The 19666-nt window shown below is 32.9% G+C and overlaps 1 protein-coding gene across 1 annotated transcript; it reads left to right on the top strand.

The window, feature by feature from the left end:
* The first annotated feature begins 15554 nt into the window (after positions 1-15554).
* SmD1 (small ribonucleoprotein particle protein SmD1) lies at positions 15555-16293 on the top strand. The gene has a single exon (XM_035374208.2). It carries the CDS (start codon positions 15673-15675, stop codon positions 16024-16026), a length of 354 nt encoding a protein of 117 aa, XP_035230099.1. The 5' UTR covers positions 15555-15672; the 3' UTR covers positions 16027-16293.
* The last annotated feature ends 3373 nt before the right edge of the window (positions 16294-19666 follow it).

Genomic DNA, 19666 nt, shown 5'->3' with positions numbered 1-19666 from the left:
CAGTGATTCTTAACACAAATTGATTTTTATGTTATAATGTAACCTGCTTGTAAACAAGATTTTTCTGAAGCACAAAATAAATATAACAGCACAGAAGGGCTAGAAGTATGTTGTCCCATAAGTATGTTGATAAGTATGTTTTTCATTCGATCTTAGCCATTTGGTTAGGTGAACGGATCAACAGATCATCATGGAGAGAGAGGAGGCTCTCTCTCCATGATGGCTTTCAGAAGGACCGAGCAATGGTGTTTAAATCATACTATCGAATTACATCCATCTAATCTTATGCTTATTATGCAAAAACTAGAGGAAGAATATTACTCACTTAGAGATGTTCCCAATCAGTCCGAGGAATAATTAGCTTATCTTAATGATCTCAAAAATCAAATCGCAGCACTAAGCCAGTACGTTATTGAACTCAAACTGAGGATGAACCCACTACAGTCAAAAGTCGTTAATTCGGACACCCATAATCCGGAATGATCTATAATCCGGACCTCAAAGCTACAAACTTTCTGCGCATGCGTCTCTTTGACGCATGCGCGTAAGAACTTTACGGCTGCGAATATGCGTGTGCGCGTGCGCAAAATACGTTTACGAATGCGCGTTTAATGTATAATGGACGGTATAAGCTAAGCTAAAATTATCTAATTCAGTTAATGTTGCAGATTGCGTTGTTCCTTAATCTTCGAATTGGATTCGGCTTATTATTTTTTTGCAGACTGTTAGAGCAATTCTATAAAAGTAAGCTTGAAATTTCGATTATGTCAAATAGAATTTCTGATATATATTTACTAATATGTAAAGGATCTACAAAGCGAAAATATGTTTCGAAGTCTATTAAACAAAAAGTGGAATTGCTGCAAAAAATGGATAAAGGCATATCCTTTGTTTATCTAAACTTTAACGTTTGTTTATCTTTAACGCTGCGGCGCGCAATGAATTGGAAGTTGATCTGTCAGCACTATCCTTATCTTCAGCACAGATGTTTTTATTTTATTTGGCTTATAATTCCTTACTAAATGTAGTATTTCATCTCGATGTACTCCGTCTTTGATATGATTTAAATCAAATTCCTCGTCATTATAATTTGCTTCCGATAGCAAAGAAAGTGACAGAGGTTATTGAAAACGAAAAAATTTCGATTGACAAATTAGTCGGTATTCTCGACACAGCAATTATAGGACTTGAACAGCGGAACTTTGTAACTGAACAAGAAATTATGTCTGTTTATAGAAGTAAAGAGAATATATTATCACATAAAAAACGAAGCAACTTAAACAGCTTACATTGAAAGAAATGTTTAATAAAATAAATAAATATTAAGCTTTTTTTTTTTTTTTTTGTAAATTTTGATACCGTTAGATCATAATTGTTCATTATTTCATAAATTACGGTTTCATATTTTTAATTTTATAATTTCTGCATGCCATCTTACCAGATTTAAACTGATGATCTATAATCCGGAATCGGCGAAGTCCCGACGAATCCGGATTAAGGACTTTTAACTGTAATTACTCCCAGCTACCATGGAAACTAATAAATCTACCGAATCTACTAACGCTAAAATTAAGCGTAAGAAAAACATAACGGATAAAGAAGGTTTTACTACACCTCGCATAACACATAAACGCACTCTTTGAAACGCAGAGATTAATGAGCCAGCACAGAAAAATAAATTCCAGGAATTAAATCTCGAAGAAAATATGTATTCTACTAACAAGCAGGGTGATTTTATAACCCCAACAAAAACGGCAGGACATATCCCCCTCCCACTGTCCTAGCCGACTTTGCAGGCGACTGGGACAAATTAAAAGATGCTATTGAAGAAAAGTTACAAATCAAAAAATTCCGCGGAAATTTATCCGGTGGAACTCTTAGCATCAGAGTTTACGACTCTGAACATTACAGAATGATCATCGATTTTTTAGATAAACTTGAACTCCCCTACCATACTTTTAAAATGAACATCGAGAAACCCATTAAAGCTATAATCGAGAAACTGCCAAAGACTGCTAATATTGAACGTATCAAATCTGAAATAAAAGAAATGGAAATACCCATCCAAAAAAACCGTCAAATCACTCATGTTATTGAGGGGAAAATTATCCATTTACCTGTATACTTAGCTGAATGCACCCGCAATAAAGAAGGTAAAGCTATATATGACATAAAGAAATTAAGAGGACTCGACGTGTTCGTGGAAACCTTACAAATCTCGCCCTGGCCCCATGCAATGCCATAAGTGCCAGCGGTACGGGCATACACAGGATCGCCGCAAATACAAAGCATGCTGTTTAAAATGTACAAAACCTCACGAGACCTATACTTGCTCCCAAACAAAAAATGATGAAGATAAACCTCCAGTCTGTGCCCTCTTGCGGAGCAGATCACATTTCTTCTTTTAAAGGTTGCCCTAAGTACCCACTTAATATACAGAAACAGATTGAAGAAATTAGCCAAAATAGAAGCGACGAAGAATCAATTCCATTACGACAAAAATGAATTCCCGGCCTCAATCCGAAGGAGATCCCTAAACATAGTACTGCCTGGCAACAGCCATCCAGAGATGAAAACCAACCGAAAGGATAAAAAACTAGCCAATTAGAATTTTATGAGAGGTTAAAGTTACAAATTAAAAATTTCTTCTAAAAATTTTAAAATGCTAAAGGAATATTTGAAAAATTAGAGGTCCGCATAGCCGTTTTTGATTATCTGTCAAATATTGATTATGAATTTTAAGCCGATTCATAATATTCCTAATCTTATTTCAGCTACCAAAAGCTTTATAAAAATTAATTTCTTCAATGCTAACGGTATCCGTAAGCAACAATCTCAGCTCATCTCTTATTAGGGGATGGATAAACATGTAGTGGTAAAGGCTATCGGGTTGAACATCACTTAACAAATGATGATCTCCGATCTCCGACTTCCAAAAACATGACATTGATGTCATGTTAGTCAATGAAACACATCTTCGAGCTCGTGACAAATTCAGAATTCATGGCTATCAGAGAGGATAGACCCCCACAACAGAGGAGGCGAAAATGCTATCATAATTAAAAGCCATAATAAAGCCACTAAATTATCAAAAAACGTAAAGCCAAGGCTTTGATAATATCTCAAATGAAGGGCTACAGGCACTGCCTAACAGATGTATAGTACTTATCACCAATATTTTCAACGCATGCATTCGTCACTGCTATTTTCCCTTTCAGTGGAAGCATTCAATAATTATTAACATCTTGAAACCTGGAAAAGACATTAATTATGCCAAAAATTATAGACCCATCAGCCTGTTACCGGCTCTCTGCAAAGTTTTTGAACGTGTCATCAGTACAAGACTTACCAAATTGGCATTGATAGGAACCAATTTGGTTTCCGAAAGGGACACTGTACTACTCATCAGATACTCCACCTGGTAGAATTTATCGCCCAAGAATTTAGAAAAAAGAATGGAGTAGCAGCATGCTTTCTCGATTTTGAGAAGGCATTTGACCGAGTCTGGCATGCTTGGCTTACTCCACAAATTGTCAAATTTCCTTTTGCCTAATAGCTTCATTAAACTTACCTACTCTTATCTCTACTGTCGCACGTTTCAAGTAAAGATGTGGAGAAATTCTCTCATCAAGAAAGAGATTTTCCGAGGCGTCCCTCAAGAGTCTGTTTTAGTACCGAAATATTTTAATATTTTTATAAATGACATGCCTGTCCCACTACACTCAAGTATTTATAAATATGCGGACAATACAGTTATCTTAACCAGCTCTAGAAATCCACAAAATGGTCTTGACAAACTCCAAATGCAAGCTAATCTAATCAACAAATATTGTGAAATTTGGAAAATTAAACTTAACGCAGAAAAATGTTGTGTTGTTTTATATCGCAGATATAGAAAAAAATTTCCAGTTAATTCCAATATTAAAATAGATAATTCACCTGTTCCAGTAGCAAGCTCATATAAATACCTAGGAGTGCACGTCAACAAAGCTTTAAATTTCAAGGACCATATCCAGGATACCATCAATAAAGCTAATGCAGCATTTATGTCTCTTTACTCCCTGCTTTGAAGGAAATCTAAATTAAATCTGAATACTAAGAGAAATCTTTATATCACCCTCATCAGACCAATTCTACTCTATGGAGTTCCTGTATGGGCAACTGCCGGATAAATTGAACGCTAGAAAAGAAACGTTTTACCTAATAAGATTCTCTGTAGCATAACAATTGCACCTTGGTTTGTGCGGAACGCGCAAATCCATAAGGATTTAAAGATTCTCCCGATTCATGATCAAATACTAACTACAGCACACAACTTCTTTGAAAAACTGAAAAACTCACAATACCTAGCCATTAAAGAACCCACAGATAAAAAACCGCGAACTATAAATCATAATGCATTATGCTGGTAGTGTACAGTGTATATCTTTTATTTCTACTTATTTTACGTATCTTATTACTCTTCATTACTCAAGATCAGTTTACGTTATGGACTATGCTCTGACAAAGCTTATGGACTTTGATTGCAACTTATATTTCTTACCTTTTATTTTCATTTAACCAAGAATTCATTTAGTACTGTGTAGTGTTTTAAAGCAAAGACTTTGCTTTCAGTGAAAATTTTAGTTCGCGGTCTTATGACTTCTTCACTCGCTATTGGCCACCTCGCATCACGTGGTGTTTACTGTGCAACTTTAAAGAAATTATTTTCTAGCATGATTACTTAATTTTACTGTACCCAAATTGTGTTTCTGAAGAATAAGGACATTATTAAATCTTCAAATTCACCTTTTTTTTTTTGGAACTGTACAGACTTATTTGGGATACAATGAACCTCTGGTTGAGGGGATACCTAGTGATGGGCAACTTCGGTACATTCTTGTACCCGGTACGAGAGTAATGGGTACAGACAAGTACCCGGTACAAAATACCCGTTACTCAAGTAACCGTTACTTTGAAAAGTACCGAAAACCGATTTCAAGTACAGAGTACACAAGTAACGATTTGGAGTACCGAAGTACTGGAGTAACGGTTTGCTGTACCGGAGTACCCTAGTAACGGTTTATTGTACCTGAGTACCCTAGTAACGATTTGGAGTACCAAAGTACCCTAGTAACGATTTGGAGTACCGAAGTGCCCTAGTAACGATTTGGAGTACCAAAATACGCAGCTAACGATTTTGCGCTCTGAACGAACTCTGCCACGTCACCACGTGTTTGATTTTATCTGTACGGAGTAAGATTTTGAATATCAGAAAACATGTCAACTACGGAAGTGTCTGAGGAGCAGACCATTCATGGACACAAGGAGCGCAAATCACCATTTCGCAAATACAACCAGATACTACTACTGTCCTCGTACCAAAACCGAAGTGAGCTGAACCCTCATCGATCCTCCAGTAACGAATACCGAAATACCGAGAAGAGACGCATATTTTCGTTACAAAGTAACGAATACCGAAAAGCACCCGTTTCGGTACAGAAGTAACAAATACCGAAAAGTACCCGTTTCGGTACAGAAGTAACGAATACCGAAAAGTATCCGTTTCGGTACAGAAGTAACGAATACCGAAAAGTGCCCGTTTCGGTACAGAAGTAACGAATACCGAAAAGTACCGATTTCGGTACTGAAGTAACGGGTACTTGGATGTACCGATTTTCAGTACCCGTTACATCTAAGTACCCTTTACAAAATACCCGGTTCGGTAGTACCGACTCATCACTAGGGATACCTGTATTTTAATGGATAATAAAGAGCGAAATAATGAAATATATCATTATTTCGCTCTTGGGGACTCGCATGCCATGGCTGAAGCTATGGCAGCGGTATTATAAATATAACAAACTTGCTAATACTTCACGGACATAATTGATGTTTTCTAAAATCAATGTTTTTTAGGGTACTTGAAAAAAATCTTTATTTAACACGCGGGTGTGTAATCTTTGTTTAACACAGTGCCACAGCAAAATCTGGTAAAATAGTCTGTCGGATCACTTTTTTAATTCTAGTGGTTTCGTGTCTTTTTTATCCTAAAAATCAGTTCAGTACCTAATCTGAATATATTTTTATGAATATTTAATAAATAGATAAACAAATAACAGGCTTAAAATATAAATCCTATTTATATTTTAAACAATAAATTTATTACATTTCAGTTCATTGTAAATTAACACAAGAGTTCTATGTCTCAATAGGAAAAATTGGTAAAATTAGACAAATACTGTATTACAATACAAATAATAAAACATAATACATAACCAAAAATAAATAACTTAGTGAATGTGTAAACATCTTAAAAAATATCGATAGTCTTGTATTCTTTCAATAAACAACACAATCCCATTTAATTATAACTTCGTTGTTTTACTTCATAAACAATGATTACTTATTGCAGCAAAATCTATATTAAAATCAGATAATAATCTATGAAAAAAAGCTTACAGAAGCCGAAACCAAGAATACGAAGAACTTTCTGAATGTAGAAATAATTTTAACCATATAAATTGATCCATTTGTGAAGCACCGATGACTCACACAGCTTCAAACAATACAAAATTTGAATCACATTCGATGAGCATGGCTCCGAAAAGTAAGGCCGCTATGAATCATCGATGATGTACATGGCAGTCAATGTCATAAAGTGCATGTACAAACTCAATTACTAAAATAAAATAATTTTTTAGCTAATCGTGCATAGTTTAATATCTGTACAGCTTAAAAAGAACTGTGTAAACTGTTTCATTTGACTTATGAATAATTTAATGGGCAGATTTTTTATTACGCACATTGGTGCTACATAAACTGCCATAATAAATCAACAAAACTAAGCTAATGTTTGGTCTTCATGACAGCTGGATGTGCTAGTCATGAGAACAGGCAAAGTCCAAATGCGATAATTCTTTATATCATGACCTGCATTCTCAAATATAATTTTTTAAAACTGTTTTCGATAATTCAAATAATGTTATATACCAAGCTCGCAATGCCAAAAATTAAAAAAGTGCCAAGCATATTAAAAAAAAGTGTTTAAATTATAGCCATTTAAAAATCTTGTAACTGATAAATATACGAAATATTCAAAGTTATTTAAAATTTATAAAAAGTATTGTCAGTCTGTTATTGAACAGTTACATTATTTCTTATATTTGTGAGACGAAAATGCATAGTTTCGAGAGATTCTTAGATTCAATAACGGTAACTGTTAAGTTAGCTTTAAAAAAAATGTGGATATTGTCTTAAATATGATTAAAAAAATGGCATAACATTTGCATCATATTCAAATATCACACGAAATAATTTTAAAAAAGTTTCCCTTTATTTAATTAACAGGGCATAACATAAAATCATTCACAAATATTCAAACATGATGAAATCGTTCATCACCTTATTTGTGACGGAATAAAACAAAATGCAGTAAACTCTCTAGTTGCGTCCATCTCTGAAAAGAATAAAATATTTCTAAGTCTAATATCGGTACTGAAAATCACTTTCGCACAAGATCGAAATCATATGGAACCTTGAGAAGTAGATAGGATCACCTCAAAAACAGGTAAGATCCTGAATACTGTTAATTTTTAAAAAAGTTGAAATAACTTAATTTTTTAGAACTATCCTGAAACTAAAAGCGAAACTAATGATATATTATTTCAATTAGGTGTTGCGTTGTTTAGAATAAAGACATAAATATAGGAGAACTTCATTAATGTTTCTTAAACTTTCTATTTACACAGGAGTTCATCTGTCAAATTTATTGTAAATCACTTAAAATCGCTGAATATGAATTATTTTAAAATTACGCTATGAATATACATTTATAACAGAGAAAGGAATGTGACATTCCAAGTCATTTTATGTCTCATGATTATCAATAAAGCTCTAAATAAACATTGGTAAAGTAAATTAACATCTCTCTAAGATCTAATATGAGGTATGGTCTTTTCTACAGCCAGACAGGTCATGTAGCGTGACGGCATACTAGACAGGACGCAGATGAAGAGCCCCTATGGCAGTCGGTCTCATTCCTGCAACAAGACAGTTTTCAACTCCAGGATGGTTCTTGGAAGGGGGAAAATTGCCCTCCTAAGAGGGTCCCAGACATGCTTTATAGGGATATATTATTTCAGTTAGGTGTTGCGTTGTTTAGCCAGGTGGCGAATATCCTCACTTTCCAGGTTACTGTTGACCAGCTGAGCCCTATGTGGACGAGCTTTGTCATCCATTAACAGGAACACTGGACCAACTGCGCTCCTGAAACATACGATCTAAGATTGCCTCTCTATACCTCATAGAAATCAGAAAGACTTTGTCAAACACATGAAGGGGGTGTGGGGCCGTTCAGCATAATACCTATCCAATTATTACACCTCCACCACCGTAATGATCCTTTCCCATGATGAGGGGAGGGATGGTATTGTGTTCCAGGCTCTTTCCAGATGCAGGCACACTAAGAATCAATGGCCAGGCATATCTCGGCTCGTGTAAAAAGCACGCACTGAAGTCTGTGTATTGAAGTGAGCGGAACGCAAATAGCAGGTCTTTTGGCACACAGCCCTATCTCATGAACCCTTCAGACAACTGTAAACCGCGAAACTCGGATTTCAGCGGCAGCATAGAGCTCAGGTGAGAGTTGTGAATCTGTAGCATTTCTGTGTCGCAGCGCTGAAAGAGGCAAATAGTGAGCTTCAATCGTCGTTGTGGATTTTGGTCGGCTTTGGACCTTGGTTGTGGATCTTGGTTGAACTTTTCAAAGTCCTGAAACTGTTTCCATAAATTGCTGACGACACTGGGTGTCACATTGAGCTCTTTAACTACCTGCGCTTCTGATTGATCTGGCGACAATCTACCGTTAATCGCCGAGCGTGGCTTTGAAACAGGCATGTAACTAACTGGTTTTTACTCGAATCTGGGAGAACTCTTCTAGGCCAATGGCTTTATACATACACACCGTAATCGGCGGAACTCTATAACAAATTACTGTGGCTACCATTGCATTTAACTCTTTGATTCCATCGCAGAAGTGGACGCTAGTCCGAACTGGTGATAAAAAATTTTCCAACATGTAGATAGGTGATTTACTGTAAAGTGGTGCCAACTAGTGGTTATAGTAGAACACATGAAATGGAGGGATGAAAAAATCCTCGAAATCTCTGATATACACAGCAAAGGGGCAATGAAATAAGAATACAAATGAAGTATAATATAATTTAGATATTAAAAAAGGAGATATCAAATATACAACAATATATACAGGTGCAATCACAATGCAGATTAATATCCAGTATTGTAATGAATTGTTGAAACCCCTCGTGCGCTGACATTCTTTTCATGATCATAGCTCCGCAGATACGCACATGTACGATTACGTATTCGACTCTGAATATTTGCATAATTCTTTCGCGGCATAATTAATACCTTAGATTCAAAACTTTTCTTAAAAATAAACATAATTTGCAAATTCTCTTAATTTTGCCCACGAGTGACTTTATGAAAAGTTCATTGAATTAAATTCAGTAATTTTTTTTAATTCCTTGTGCTATAGTCATTAAGTTTGTCAATTAAGGATGCAAAAATATCATTTCAAAAAATTAATAGTAATCAAAGTGTGACATAATTCATGAAATTTTTCATTAAATCAGGATATTGTCAAGTCGAGGTTATTTTTACTTAATCATATTTTAGGAAAATGCTGAAACTTTAGTGTATGTTTCCAAACTGCCCAGGTCTTTTATGCATGCAAATAAAAATATTGTTTTTCTTTTTTTATTTTAATATAAGATAAATTTTCCCGATTTCATACACTTCAGATCAAATTAATAAAATAAATTGTTAATTCAAAGTTGAAAACAGCATTCAAACTCTGGAGCTTAATGAAATGACGATTCTCTTTCAGTATTGTCAGTGTATGGTGTCTAAAACACAGGACTAGTCACCTGGTGAAGTACAGGTGACATAATTTTTAGAATTCAGGAAGTTACTTGATGGCAAAATCTTGAAGATATATAGATTACATTGGGAAGCCAGTCAGAACGTTCTCTTCCTTTTTTAAACCTCTTGCTACTGAACAAGGAACAAAATTCTTATGCATATATGACATGTTCTTGTATTGCCTTCTTTATAGATCTTAATAAATTTTAAAACAAATTGCAGTTATATTCCTTTGAAGAATTCTATCTCTTAATTATTATAAAAATCAAAATGAAATAAAGATATAAAAAAGGATGCTCATTATTTTTGAAGTTTTAATGTGAAAGATAAATTAAATATTACACTACACTGAATTATAACTTCTGAAAACTGGCAATTACAGTCAAAAGTCGTTAATTCGGACACCCATAATCCGGAATGATCTACTAAAACTTTCTTCGCATGCGTCGCGTTCACGCATGCGCATAGGCGTTTACGGGTGCGCGTAAGACCTTTACGGCTGCGAATATACATGTGCGCATGCACATAATACATTTACGCATGCGCGTTTAATGTATAATGGACGGCATTATCTATTTCAGTTAATGTTGCAGATTGCGTTGTTCTTTAATCTTCGAATTGGATCCAGCTTATTATTTTTTGCAGACTGTTAGAGCAATTTTATAAAAGTAAGCTTGAACTTCCGATTATGTCAAATAAAATTTCCGATATATATTTACTAATATGTAAAGGATCTACAAAGCAAAAGTATGTTTCGAAGTCCATTAAACAGAAAGTGGAATTGCTGCAAAAAATGGATAAAGATTGATTATCTAATCATTCCGAAATATGTTTATCAATTTCACGCTGCTCTACGGGGGAAAGGAAACGACACGGAGCGCAATGAATTGGAAGTTGATCTGTCAGCACTATCCTTATCTTCAGGGCAGATGTTTTTATTTTATTTGGCTTATAATTCTTTACTAAATGTAGTATTTCATCTCGATGTACTCGGTCTTTGATATGATTTAAATCAAGTTCCTCGTCATTATAATTCGCTTCCGATAGTGAAGAAAGTGACTCAGAGGTTATTGAAAACGAAAAAATTTCATTGACAAATTAGTCGGTATTCTCGACACAGCAATTATAGGCTTTGAACAGCGGAACTTTGTAATTAAACAAGAAATTATGTGTGTTTAATAGAATTAAAGACAAAGTATTATCACATGAAACGAAGCAAATTAAACAACTTACATTGAAAGAAATGTTTAATAAAGTAAACAAATAAATATTTAGCTTTTTCTTTTTGTAAATTTTGATACCCTTTAGATCATAATTGCTCTTTATTTCATAAATTACGGTTTCATATTTTTAATTTTATAATTTATGCATGCCATCTTACCAGATTTAAACTGATGATCTATTTATCCGGAATCGCCGAAGTCCCGACGAGCCCGGATTAACGACTTTTGACTGTATTATGCAGGAAGGATGATAAATACTTCAATAGAATAACAAAATGTAGCCCAATGAAGATTCAAGAAAAAGATTAAGAAATGCTCATGTTTTTTATTACATTGTTCCTTAAGCTAAAAAAAAATTTAGAACTACCGCGAGTGATTTGTTTTCTCATAAGCTCAAGATTTGATTATCTCTGAAAACAATCATCTTGCAGAGGTAAAATGGCAGTATCGAATTAAAAATTCTAGTGAATCCAAAGTAAAATGAAATAAGTTTTGTACACACACTGCAGTTAAAAAAAAAAGTTGTGGTTGGATAAAAATAACACTTGAGCTACATACGCGGCATTAAACTGACATTTCAAGTTTAATAATTAAACGCAAAATCAAAATTTTATGCATGCATACACACACACAGGGGGGAGGGTAAAGATGAAACTTATTTGTTTATTTTTATTAACAACAATTTATCCTTGCACTGTAATACATAAGAATTATAACTATCTCTGCCATATTCACTAAATGGAAAAAAAATGAATAAAAGTTTAGATTAGGATATTTGAATACAGCAAAGAACACGAGAGCTATCTGCCTCTCCTAAGGAAAAATGGCTCACATTTACGTTACACTCAGGAAAAACCATACAGCCAGTACTTTCACCTATGATCAAACTTCCAGCATTCAGCACTCTTAACTACTCAGCTACATGTGGGACTAAATCAATAATCAGAATTAATATTTAGATATTCTATGACTTGAACCTAAGTATAATATATAGTGTTCATTAAAATGTTTTAAATAAATATAATATATATATATATATATAAACTTAAATGTGTCATTTACTGATATTTTATGTATGAAATACATGTCTTTTAGAAAAATTTTAATTGCTTAGATAAGGAGAAGTCTTTTGGGTAAAAACAATCAGTATGTTGGGGTTCTCCATCCACACATTAATAGTTCAAAGCACATTGAAATCATTAGAAATGGGCTAGCCGTAAAGGTGGCTTTGTGGTTTTTCTGGATCTTAAATAGAATACCAGCCATAAAGGTAATTTTTATCTTTAGATAGTTAAGTCACTGTGTGCTTTTTCATAATCATTAAATGTTATGTTACAGAAATTTAGGTCAGTTATCTAATTTGTGATTATATTGCTCAAATGTGTAAAGCTTAGTTAAAATTTTGATGTAAGCACAATATCAAGATACCACACTATCTTGAACTTTTAATTATATCAGTCTTTGGAAGTTTTAAGGTATTTATTTTTTAAATGTGTGAGTACTAAACTAATACATATGCATGTCATAATACATTTTAAGCTAATAATGAAATGCAAGATCATCACAAAGAAATTGGATTATTTTTATAATTAAACTCAGAAACATTAAATCCTTATTTAGCATTTTAATGTACATTTTTGAATAAGAAATTTGATTGTACACAGATCTAATGCTTTTTTAGAATGAATTATAAATAATTAAGGACATCAGCATCTCCTCAGCTGGAAATGGAACCAAAATTAACGAAACCACAGCACTAACAATTCTGTTATTAAATCAGCTATTAAATAGCAAATATAATTACTAATTTTTCAATAATTTAAAGTGATTATAAAAATATTTCACATTATAATATAAATGTTTCTCCCTACAAAATGGCAAAAGCATTAAAATTATTGACTAGCTTTTGAACAATTAAATACTATGTGACGTCATTAGATTATTTTGAAGCAGGAGGTGTGAAAAATGTGCAATGTTCTCACAGGAACCCTGGAACTCTCGAATATGCATCGAGTCTGTTTTCAATTACACCATGAAGACATGTGGAAGGACAGGAGAAAAACTTTATTTTATAACTATCTTACAAGTAAATGATCAACAAACATTTTGAAAGGAACAGAATACATCTACAAAGAAGATATTAGGACAAACTGGTAATATTTGAGTTGATCTTCATTACTAAAATAACCTTAAAATACAAGTTCTAGTAACCCAGTAGAAACATAAAATCATTATTTACCATCTTAATGTACATTAAAAAAAAAAAAAAAATTAACTATACAAAGATCTAATATTTCCTTAGAATGAATTATAAATAGCTAAGGATGTCAGCATTTTCTTGCCTAGCACAGGAACCCATAAATTCAAGAAATCAGTGTTACCTACTCTGTTATTAAATCAGTAGCATGTTAAAGTTTCAATCTTTAATTTGCACAGATTTAATCAATATATATACTAATTTTTCAATAACTGGAATAAAATCTTTAAATCTGTTTATTTTTATGGAGTCAGTCAACAGTTTATTTTTGTATTTCTTATATCAAGTGCCCAGAAAATATCCAGTATGATCATTATGTATTAGTTTCTATACTATATTAACTTATTAGTTGTATTTTGCTGTTTAACTTGAAGAGAAAAATTAAAAAATTTAAATAAATGATAATTAGCTTTTAGTTGCCTTTCATTTTTTAATTAATCTCAAATCAAACATAGTTCAGTTTGCTTTATAAATGAAGCTAGCTATTCAACAGAAAATTCTTCAGCAAAGCATGTGAGTGCTATTTGTCAAAAGGGAGGAGTGCTTTTGTGGAGGACTTTCTAGAGGAAACTGGTTGGTATCCACGTTACACATTGGAAATTTGCAAAAATGCTTATGTAGCCAACCCTTTCGATTGGAATCCAACTCAGGTCAAGTATTCAGTAACTTTACTGCTTGGCCACTGATGGGATCCAAATCAAACATATGTTTAATTATTAAAATGAGCTATTGAACAGAAAATTCTAAAAGAAACGATAATTACTTATCCAAAACAAAAGTAACATAAATTTATCCAAACCATTTTAATTTGCTAATTAAAGGAGATTTAAACAGTTTATTTATAATTTGAAACCATGCAATATGATTTCTTAATTTTTTACAAAGTTTAACCATATACAACATGATACACCATTTACTTATTATTAACTAGTTGTATGAGGTGCATAGAAATTTGATGAAAATCTCAATTATAAAGTATAATTTATATATCACAATGACAAGTTTACATAAGTAAGTTGAATCAAGGATATTTTGTTGTTGCATATCTGTTACAATATAAAAACAGATCAAATTAAATTAAGATAAATTAAAATTATTAAACATTTATTAATATACTTGTTTTGTGTTATAAAAACCTCCTGAAATCGGTGTAGAGTAATAGCTATTCTGATCATTCACAATTTACGAATTTTTTTTGAGAAAAGATAACGTAAGTTCAAAATTATAAAAGATCTAACTATGAGATGTTAGAAAATAAAATTAGGACTTATATTTTGAAACTACATTTGTTCAAAGATTAATAAACCATGCTTCATATTGAAAGACTTTTGATGATCCTGATAAAAACTTAATTCAGGAAATACTGAAAAATTATTTCAGTGATACGAATTATTGTTAGAGTATTAAGTGATTAAAAAATATTTCAGAGTATACTGTAAATGCTTCTCCTTATAAAACAGCGTTTAATACGTTAAAGCATTCAAATTAGTGATTAGCTTATGGAAAATTTCTGTCTGCATACGAACAATGAACAAAAAATTTCAGTAAAGAACAAAGAAAATGCGCGAAGATCCCAAAATCACGACAAATTAGCGATATTTCAGTTGCTCTTCATTACTATGACAAACTTCTTCTAGTAACCCGGAGCCAAAACTCTTCATCTGAACGTCATGCGTGATTGACATTCATTATAACCAATGAGAGGGTTCCATTTAGTGGGAGGAGCGAGAAGAGGTCCGGTTAATAACGTGTCCCCTCTCGAACTTACGAATAACTGCATATGTATTGCCTAACAGTGTAAAAATTTATGATAAATAAACAAAGATATTATTTTGTGCACTTAATTTAGGAAATTAGAATTATTATGTTAATTAAAGTATAAAATAATTTATCATTTTCAAATAAAAGCTTTTATTTTATAACGTAATTAACTGCATTATAAACTTAAATCTCAATATTTGCATCAACAAAATCTTTGTAAGACTTAATTCCGAATGCGAAAATTCAGCATTTAATTAAACGAATTTTTATACATCGTTATGTTTCAGATTAAAATACGTCTTATTATTATTATTATTATTATTTTAACTTTCGAGTTATTGTTTATCAGGCAAGGTAAAAATGGCATTAGGAATACTTTCAAACCTCACTGTAACTTTAACCACTATATTGTAAAGCATTTCTTCGGCGCTTTTTGTAATTACCGGTAATTGTGTTGAACCTTTCGTATATACTTTCCTGTATATCTGTGTACTTGTTCTTAACATCATGAAACTTGTCCGATTCTTAATGAAGCTGAGTCATGAGACTGTAACTATAGAATTAAAAAATGGTACTCAGGTACACGGAACGATAACTGGCGTGGATGTTGCAATGAATACGCATCTGAAAGCTGTTAAAATGACAGTCAAAAACAGAGACCCTGTTCAATTAGAAACGCTTAGCATTCGTGGAAATAATATTCGCTATTATATCCTTCCAGACAGTCTTCCTTTGGAAACACTGTTAGTTGACGACACACCGAAAGCGAAAGCTAAGAAGAAAGAAGCTGCTGTTGGAAGAGGACGAGGCAGAGGCCGCGGAAGAGCCCGTGGACGTGGAAGAGGCAGAGGTCGTCGATAAATTGTACTCGGAGATTGTGAAAACATTTGTTATCTATTTCTGATCATTGTTCACATGAGACTGAAAAACTGACATCAGTCTGTTGAGATCCATGAAACTAAAATGAAATTTGCATTAAATTACACCATTTGACAGTTTTTACAATGAAAATTCTTGATTTTTAAATTATAGCATTCTAGAATATAAGTTCATTACATCCAAAGTTTTCGAAATGTTTTTTAAAAATATATGTTCATTGTCTAAAATAAAGTATACATTTTTGCATCATTTTGTAATTTAAATATAAAGAGTGGATAGAAACATTAGTAAGGCATTAAAATGTAGATTGGATTTTTACTATTGTGTTCCCATACATTCTTTTTCAAATCTATTAAAAAATTTCAGCAAGTTTAATGAAAATTTAAGTTGCATGTTATTGTGATCAGTATTAAGTGAAACAACAGCAGTAAGTATTGATTCATTTTGCATTTCTGTTTAGTTAAAATTGAGAATTTACTGTGGAAATTTAAGTTTTGAAAAATGAGAATATAACATTTTTAGGATGCATATACATTAAGCTTTAAGAGGTAAAATCCTAGGAGAGCCCACACCCTTGGCGACAAACCGGGAAAGTGCAGAATCACCCACTGCTTCGCGCGTTTCTCAAAATCGACAACTTGAAAATAACAAGTCAAAAAATTGCACAAACTCGGTATCCATGTACACATCGACCTATTTTCACTTTAAAAGACATCCCAAAATTGCAGACTCCCTTGACTTTGTCCATGTACACTTCGATACGTGCCATACAAGTGGGCATGCCAAGGGTGTGGGCTGTGCTAGGATCCAACTGCTTTAAGAGCATTATCTTTAAATGTTCTTTTAACCCTCCAGGTTGCACAGCTGTTTAGTTCCTACTCATGAAACCCTGTATTTAAGTGGCTTCTATTTGCTAATTTTTTATAATAGCTTATTTTAATACTTATTTTGTTGAACTTCCATTCATTAAGATATATTTACATTATTAAAGAAAGTAAGAGAGCAAAATGTTTTAATTTATAATATAATTTACACCAAGTGATGAAAAATCTCATGACTAGATAAAAGCAGTCATGCCACTTGGGATTAAAGCATATTTAGTGAATATAAAATCAGTGAAAATCCATTATTTTCTAATATCATTCGTAGTATTTACCTTTAAATCTGTCACTGCTTGAGAGGTAGTTTAAAATTAAATGTTTCCAGGATAAATTTTATAATGACATTCATGGGGATACTCAGACAACCGTCACTTGTTATAAAATTTAACGTTATATTTTTTTATAAAAAGCTTTATTTTACATAGATTTGTATTTGGGAAAACAGAATATGAAGATTAACTGTTTTATGGCCAGTGATGATGCAACATATTCTGCCAAATGTGTATTTTGTCAAGCTTAAAGTCTTGATAATACTAGTAATTGTATAGTAAATCTTTACGGGGTGAATTTGAAAAAGTGGGCAAAACTTTATGGAGTTACAGAATGTACCCATACAAGCAATATTTGTCATAGAAAGTCTGGGCAGAACACAAAAGGCAAGCCACTAGGTCACATTCCCATAGGTTGGCCACCAAGATCACTGGATCTCGTGCTAGGACTTTTCGGATGGGGCCATATGCAAAGACTATTCTACGATTGCCCTCTTGAAACCAATATGGATCTAGTGACCAGGATTGCCGGCAATATTCAGGAAATACCTCATGTCTTCACAAATGTGCGTCAATCTCTGTTGCACAGCTGTGAAACTTGCATACAGCTGGCAGAATGTCTTTTGAGCATGTATATCAATTACATTCCTGTTAATAAAATGTTTTCTGTAGTATCTTCTCTCAATCTTGTGTTAATTCTTTAAATGTGACAGTGAAAAAGTACCTTTTAGCTTCTCGCCACTTGCTTTCTGGCCATACATTCTATGACGAATACTGCTCGTATAGCTATGTCACTCCGTAACGTTGCCCACTTTTTGAGATTCATCCTGTGTATCCCAGATCCATTCTGCATGGAATTCTAGAAGGAAATATTAATATCTAACCTGAAAATTTTAAAACTGGTGAAATTTGTTATCAGCTGTATTAACTATTATACAGTATGACAAACTAGAGATCAGCTTCAAGTTCACTTCATGAAACTGTACTCTAGTACAATAGTTTCTATTCAAAACTGAAAAGTTTTGAATTATATTTTAATATAGTTTTTCATTCAGACTCTTGTGTATTTAAGTAAACCATTTCTGGTTGTCCAATTTTACTTAAAATTAATCAAATCTTTATATGAATGTAGAAAGCTTAAATATATAAAATTACTGGAAATTAAGATAAGAGTTATCATAGATGAAAACATTATTATGCTCACACAGAGAGATGGATATCATTGTAAAAATAGTAAAAAGTGTTTTAGAAACCCTAATATATGCTTATTCACTATTGAATCTTTGATCAAACACATTACTTCCCATACTTATGTATACAGTTTGGCAGGAGGTAGTTACGAAGGCAGATGAATTTAAAAGTCTTGATCAGAAAGATCGGAGAAATGATGAGCCATTATGTTATATTACTATTACCATGTTCTTTATCATCAGTATGACATGATAACTGTTACTCCAAAACATCTTTAACTTTCATATAACCTGACAGAGTATAAGATCTTTTAAATTGTAACTAGTTGCCTAATATTTAAATTAACATTGTACATCACGTGCCTTCGTACAAAGTATAGTTTTTATGCATCTAATAATAAAAGATTTTCACTAAATAAGATGATTGTTATTAATCAGTGTGGCCATATATTGTTACACTGCCACTGTTATGAAAATACTGGAAGGAAAAATTAAAACAACAGCTGAAAAACACTCATCTAATTTGAACGATTTTGCAGCTAAGAACATGAAACATGCACAAGACCTTTACTTCATCGTGCCTGACATATTTCAAAATGCAGAACTGCCCATTTCTGGGGAAAAAAATGAATTTAGATATGAATAAGGAAATGTCATAAGCTGGGATAATAGAAAAAACAGTAATAAATTGTATGGTCACCTGACTGAAATGTATGCTTTACTGAATACGTGCTTTTCCATGCTGTATATTAGACTGTGGAAAAGTTCCTGTGGTAATGACACCTGCAGCAGTATTTATGATAAATAGTGCCTTGAAGCTCCTTGAGAGTGGTAAATGGGGGCTGCAGTGATGCAAGTCAACAACTAATAGTCTTACTTTAAAATAAGAACTTCAAAGTTATTTTCCACCATCCAACTAATAACATGTAAATAAAAGCTGTAACAGATAATTTTTTCCCCTTTTAGCGTGTTTCACTTAATGAAAAACACATGAATGAAGGTTGACTTGAATTCTGACAGTGTCCTTGAAGTGCCTATTTTAAAGTAGTAGACTAGCTCATTCTGCATGTTCCATTGAATTATATATTCAGAGAATATGCAAGCCACTGCATCTGCTGGGTTCCTTTGTTATCAAGATAATCAGTCACTAGAGCAGTGCAATGCAGACAAACACTGCTGTCTATTAGAAGGAAGTTATTGCCAACTGCACCCCTAAACAACTTCACATAAAGATCAAGAACCTTAGCTTAGTATATTTAGCCACACTGGTTAAAATGCATCA

This window comes from Stegodyphus dumicola, chromosome 8 (assembly GCF_044657685.1).
Source record: "Stegodyphus dumicola isolate Sdum_Otavi_A_Nest chromosome 8, ASM4465768v1".
NCBI lineage: Eukaryota > Metazoa > Arthropoda > Arachnida > Araneae > Eresidae > Stegodyphus > Stegodyphus dumicola.
The sequence above is the reverse complement of the archived record's forward strand: the minus strand, read 5'-3'. Positions and strand labels throughout refer to the sequence as shown.

What these genes read in the sequence shown, in the direction of transcription:
- SmD1 (XM_035374208.2), top strand. Translation starts at nt 15,673, where the DNA reads ATGAAACTTGTCCGATTCTTAATGAAGCTGAGTCATGAGACTGTAACT.